We start from the raw sequence: 6775 nt of genomic DNA on the forward strand, positions 1-6775 counted from the left end.
ACACACACACACACACACACACACACACACACACACACACACACACAAAGAGCAATATGAAGACTTTAGGATTTCAGCTGACGTGAGTTGCCTTCATCCTCCTCCTCGTCTGAAAACAACAGCTGACAGCATTTTCCAAAAATATAACTTGTCTGTCTTGGCAGAGCTGAAAGCTGAATTATTTTTTTATTTTGTTGGGTTTTTTTTTGAATTCGAACTGGACATTTCATCACGTATTTCTTTCACCGCTCCAACGTCAGCTTGTCAGCCTGTCAACCACAATGTCTGGTTTCGCTCTAAGGTTTCAGCCACTCGAGTGGTGCCGCTGTAGAGATGGCAGCACGTGTCCGTCAAGTCTGTCAATCCCACGCTTTGGTCAAAAGTGAAACATTTTTGTTACGCAGTATAAATCCTAATGACTTCAGGGACCTCCTGATTTTTGATCTTGTGCGACCCACGGGTCAGAATGTTACATTCGAGTTCTTGACGGGATACTCCTGACACAAACTCTCGTCCGCCTTACCTGAGCTGCCTCACATGAGCATGCTAACCAGTTGTAACATTAGCATGTGACATAAAGGAATCTAAAGCGAGTCCAGCTCAGTGTTGCCCCCGACGTAGCACTTCCAAATACACGTTTTCACAGGTATCGAAACATTCTTTTACGGCACATTTTTTACATACATACATATCACTAAAAACAAACTATTTATTTTCCTTAAAGGGTTCAGTCATGAGACTGTCTGTGTCTGGGAGGTCGTACCTTGAGTCGGGTTGTGGCTTTCCCAGAAAACTTTGAGCAGGCTGGCGAAGCTGATCTGCTCCGGATGGAAGACGACCCTCACCACCTCGGCGTGGCCCGTCATACCTGCAAAGTACAACTTCTGTGAGCTCACCAGACACACAAGAGGTCCAACATAGGGTTCAACTAATAAATCCATTCACTCGCATCACAGTGAATTCTATCGCAAACGTTTGGGTTCTATTGCATATTTCCTAATTGTGGGATGTTTTTATGCAGTAACGTGTCAAGTAAAGGTGCAATATGTAGACGTTTTACGGCCCTATTGTATGACTTCTTTGGGTTGAATATGAAGGAGATTGGTTGTGGAGCATCCTCTTTGGTATATCTGATAATGGGATATTTGGGAGGAACATAAGAGCATTGGGGAAGTTGTTTATTAGTTATATATATGATGCATTTTGTGTTAATTGTTTGAGTCATGAGAAGCGGTAGGGCTTTTTCTTTTCTCGGGACTTCTAAGTTGAAGAAGTTCTAAAACAGTCCTGAGGTCTTATTGGTCGAAAGCTCCAGAACAAGCAAGTAAGTGGACCTTGAGTCGAGTCTGGTCAGCTGCTGTTTCAAAAGGTCAAGGATGACCTGTGGAAGCATTTAAAACACGAACAACAACTCCAAAAAGTAGCTCAGAATACGTTTGAACACCTACATTTCCATGGCAACTGATGAAGACAACGTGATTCAGCCGAAAGCTCTGGAACAAATGATCATCTGGACCATTTTGTCAACTTGTTTTTCCAGGGTCAAAACTCAACTGTCTGTCTTGAAACACTACAACTAAAAAAAGCCAAAATCCAGGAATCGTGCTTGAAAAGTCCTCAGTCGTCCAAAGCCAATTAGAATGTTCCGACCTAATAAGCGATCACTCCTGCAGACGGATAGATGGCAGCTGGTGTTGGTAATGCACCATGACCCATTACGCTCCACCTCATCTTCCTCCCGTCTCTCGTTCTACCTCCACTCCCATCTCTCTTTGTCTCTTATTACTTTTTTAATATCAGGAGTTATGGATTCCTACGGTAGATATTGGCGAACAGAGACAAAGCAGCGGTCGATATTAAATTAATGCCTCACTGGGACAATCTCGCAGGAATATATCAAGTTCAGAATAGACGGGAAATAAAGAAGTGGCTGGAATGGGAACAGAGAGTTGTTGTCCAGACTCTGTACATTTAACTGTAAAAATGATTATCCTGCATTCTCATTATGTCACTATTTCAACATGAACAACTGACTGGGTGTTTGATAGTTGACCGCCGAAGTTTTATCTTAATGCACCGACTGCAAAGACAATGACTTTGAAAGCAACAACTGTAAAGACAGTGGTGGAATGTAACCAAGTACATTTACTCCGGTACTGTACTTAAAGTTCTGGGCGGTCCCTGTGGACTAAAGCGGCAGTGTTTCTAAGCACCAGAGTCCCTTTAGAGAACCTCTCATTTTACTGTAGCAGTCTGGCCCACTCAGTCCTGGCTCCTCATTGATTATTGCAGCTTTACCAAAAGAGACCAAAGTTTCAAATGTTAAATGTTGCCACAACCAGCCATGTGGCTAATAAAATACAGTCGAAAAACTGACAAATTACCGTTAAGTAAAAGGGAAGAATACCAATTTCAGATAGCATGCGAGTAGAAGACATATTGATGCCTAATACCCAGCCCTAATGCTGGCGGTAGAGCACTTCAGCACATTATTAAATCACAAGTCTCCATCCTTAATTTGACCTTTTAACCCCCCCACACCCAACTACCTGCTGAATGACACTGCTGGCTCCTAGGAAGTTATAAAAGGCCTTACATTGTATTTATAATAGATTATTTTGTTTGGTAAAGCCTGAAGAAGGTAGAATTGATTTATCTCATTCGTAATATTGTACATTTCCAGCTATTAGCAGCCAGAAGTTAACATATATTCTTCTGAATGTAGAGGAAGAGGGCTTTGAGACCAAAAAAAATTAAAAATGTTGTTTGTCAAAAAGAAAAAAAAAAGGGCAAATTTAATCAGCACATTTCAAACCTCACACTGATTCGAGTGTAAATATTTAATCAAACATGAATATTTTCTGCCTCTCTTGAAGATGGAAAGTTGCTGATTACAAAAACACACATCCAGCAGTTCAGTACAGTGAGAAGAGATAAGTGTTCTTCAGCAGCAGACAATTCCCATTCAAAGAATATGCCTGTGTTAGAAATATACATATTGTAAAATGTATGCAGTCCACAGATATCTTTCTGTATGAAATGTAGGCCTACAGACTGTTGGTCTTATTACGATTTAAGAAGATGGAACCGTAAACGTTGGAAAGTACATAACATACTCAACCATGACGCCAAAACTCCGCCGACAAATTGCCCGGTGAGTTTTATGAACTGCTCCTGCTCTGCAAAAATGACTCCATGACAGATAAGTCCCGCACTCAACCGGTGTTCTCGAGCATTTCAGATGGACTCATGTGTTGATTTTAACCAGATTTGACAAATCGGCATGCGAGAGAAATGCAAGAAAAGCAGCCCACCCGATGCTTCCTGGATGTAATGGCTTTCTTATATGGGGCTGCAACTAACAAGTATCTTATGACCTACATCTCTAAAATATGTGAATTAATCAGTTTAGCCGATAAATACATTTATAAATGCCAGTCACAATTGTTATGAGAGACATGTTACAATTGTTAGGTTCAATAGTTTATTGACCTTACAGCATCATCTTCATAAAGACATTAAAAACATTATTTTGCAGATACAATATGATGTCAATCATGAATAGACCACATTTGAAATAGGCATAATTTTTTTAAAGATGCCTGTATACTGTATATACAGCACGTAGGATTTATATTGATAGTGAAAGATGATACGTACATAGTAAACTAAATTGGTGCATTCAAATTGTAGAAAATGATAACCAAACCTAATTTTAGTCTTATCTCAGTCGAAGAAAACCGTAACTATTCTAGTCAAGTATAAATGCTCCGAGTCGTCCTGACTGTGCTCATTGTGTTCTGCTCGTGGTGACGCGCACGCAGCACAAGAAACGCAATTGATGCATTGACAAAAAAAAAAAAAAAAAAAGGACAGTCTATAATATTCTGTACGCTCTTTTCTTGTCAACAAAAATAATTTGTCAAGTTTGTATTTTTTTTAACAAGATTTATGTTTCGTCTTTTTTCCTCAACAAAATTGCACGTTGATAGTTTAGTGTTTAATGACGGTCGGTGCGTCTCGTCATTGAGTGGATAGCTCACCCCTAAATTATAAATACATATTTTCCTCTTACCTGTAGTGCTGTACTGGGTCATGATTTCTGGAAAGAGTCATTGCTGTTTTTTTGTGAGTGTCATACAGCCCCGTTATATTGGAGGGGAGGCAGACATCTCTATCTCTAAGTCAATAAATAGCACCACATGTAAGATGACTATGCAATTTAGATTTTGGGGTGAATTGTCCCTTTAAGGCCTTTACACAGCGGAGGCGTGACAACAATAGTAACGTGAGACACTTACTAATCACCATCATCATCTGTTGAATAGCATTTTTGGGGTGGGGGGGTTTTGTTCCATCAAGGTTTTTGTGGGTCGCTATATAGTCGATACATTTTACACATTTAATTAAAATGTCAGACAGTAAATGTGGTGCCCTATATAGCTAACAGGAAGTGACTTCGGACACGGCCTTTCTTTTTCCTCTTGGCATATTCTGCCTCCTGTGGTTGATTCCAGTTAAACATCCCGTATCTCTCCTTTATTGGACTCGTGTTATCTTTGCTGTGCAAACATGTGCACCCGCATCTTTTCAGCTCTGCGTTGGTGTGGCCGTTTGACAGCTATTTGTTTATGTTTGAGTTTCGAGAAGAATAATAGAAAAAGAGACAGGTGGTGAGGCAGGTCTAAGGATGGATTCCCACTGCAGTGGCTGGCTGGAGGAATCGCTGGGAGGGCTGGACATGCATCACACAGAAATATATACACACACACACACACACACACACACACACACAGCTCAGGGTGGTCGGGCTTCAATAGCAGCCTTATCCATGCCCCAGTATAATAGGGCCTGGGGGAAATGATTCACTCTTCTGTTTATGTCGGTCTTGTTTTCCACAGTCCATTGATTCTCAGTAGACAACGCGCTGCCCAGTGCGGTGTGTGTGTGTGTGTGTGTGTGTGTGTGTGTGTGTGTGTGAGAGCGTGTGTGTGGAGCAGTGTGCAGAAGCTACCTGTGCAGACTTCCTTGTAGGTGGGGTTAGGCGTGTATCCTCCCGCGTAGCCCACTTGGGTGGAATAAACCCCTTTTTGTTTCCAAAACTTCCTCTCCACTCCCCAGAAGCAGCCCATGCCTACGAGAGAAGAAACCCAAACTTTGTTAGACAACGGCCTTCAACGTCCCAACGGGCAGCGAGAGCTTTAGAGCTAAGACGACTGGTCAGTCTATCAGCACCTATTTCGATCAATCAGTTGTTTCAGTCACTTCTCAAGCAAACGTTCTCCGGTTCCAGAGTCGAAAATAGGAGGATCTGCCCTTTTTTTTTTTTTTCCTTTCTTTGTCCAAAACCTCAAGATATTCAATTTGCTATCGTATATGACAGTCAGTAAATGAAATACATTAGCATGGCCTCTGAGAAACATTTCATAGACCAGGGTTTCCCAAACTGTATTTCTGGGGACCCACTTTTTAAAAAGTGACAAACCATCGTGACTCAATAGACCTCATCTATAAATCATGAGAGGAGCCAATCTGTGCGTGAAATGAACGTTCCCGACCATCGATACCGCCATTCAGCATCGTCTTATATCATCTTGAAGAGGTAAACCAGCCATTTTGAAGAGATTTAGGTTTGATAAATCCCAACTTTGTTTGATGCAGGTGTTATTGAAAACATACACACATTAAATACTTATAACTGAGGCCAAATCGATGCATTTAGGTGGAGTTAGCAGGCTCTCGTATTTTTCCTCTCATCAGTTAAACAAACAGAATGAACGCTAATCAGGCTTCATCATGTGGCTTGAAGGTGTGTTGCTTATAGAAATGTTAAATAAGAGAAATTATGACCGTAACGAAATCTCCTGCGACCGAACTGTCTGCCAGTCAATGGGAATAACTGGACTAAAAGATGAATCAATAAAATAAGAAACCGATCTTCAGATTAATCCAAAATTACAAATTCTGCAGCCCTACTGAGTTTAGACTGTGATATAAAGTATATTGACGCTGTCTAATGTGCTAAATAAAGCATGAAGTACATTTTAGGTTATATCAGGACTAGCAAAACTGCCTTCATGTCCTGGAACGGCACTCACCAAATACAGCCATCGCTGTCCCCTCTGGAAAAGGTGGAACAGTCGTGTTGCCGCTCACATCGTGTTTGGCTGCATTAGAAACAGAGAATGAGAGGTTATGAAGACCGAAAAATAAAACAGCATGCGCATGGCAAATATTAGCACCCGAGCCTCACTTATGAGTCCAAACTGACTGACTTTTTGGTTACTCAGTGTTTGTAGGATGATTACTGTAAGACACGTGTAACACAGTGGTGTCCTCAGATCCATTACTTCAGTAAAATAGATATATTCTAAAAAAACAAAACAGTAAGTGTTACTTAGACTACTTGGAGTTCAGAAGTATTATCAGCAAAATGTACTAAAAGTATAAAAAGTACTCATTATGCAGGCTCCTTTCACAGTGTTACATTATTAACGAATATTACAATTGGTTTTTAGCATGAATAAATACATGTAAAAGCATGTTAATGTTGTAGTTCATCAATGCAGAGACAATTTTAGATGCTTTTCATGCAGGACTGCCAACTTTTCAATTTACTTGTCTTTGTGTTAAAATCTATTTAAGTGATTTCCCCTTTCCTCGCACAATACATATTTAAAATGAAAGCCTACATTTTTCATAACACTGCACCACCACCAAAAAAAACAAAAAGCGGTGCTGAATTCACCTGAGACACACACACACACACACACAC

At 40.6% G+C, this 6775-nt stretch overlaps 1 protein-coding gene across 1 annotated transcript in view; it reads right to left on the minus strand.

Moving 5' to 3' along the window:
- msraa (methionine sulfoxide reductase Aa) overlaps positions 1-6775 on the minus strand; it is a 44672-nt gene that overhangs the window by 25779 nt on the left and 12118 nt on the right. The window contains exons 2-4 of the mRNA XM_031861669.1: positions 6099-6167; positions 5015-5134; positions 764-868 (exon numbers count right to left, since the gene is read on the minus strand). Of these exons, the coding sequence (XP_031717529.1) occupies positions 764-868; positions 5015-5134; positions 6099-6167 (294 nt within the window). The remainder of the gene's footprint in view (positions 1-763; positions 869-5014; positions 5135-6098; positions 6168-6775) is intronic.

This window comes from Anarrhichthys ocellatus, unplaced genomic scaffold (assembly GCF_004355925.1).
Source record: "Anarrhichthys ocellatus isolate YVR2014 unplaced genomic scaffold, GSC_Weel_1.0 scaffold25, whole genome shotgun sequence".
NCBI lineage: Eukaryota > Metazoa > Chordata > Actinopteri > Perciformes > Anarhichadidae > Anarrhichthys > Anarrhichthys ocellatus.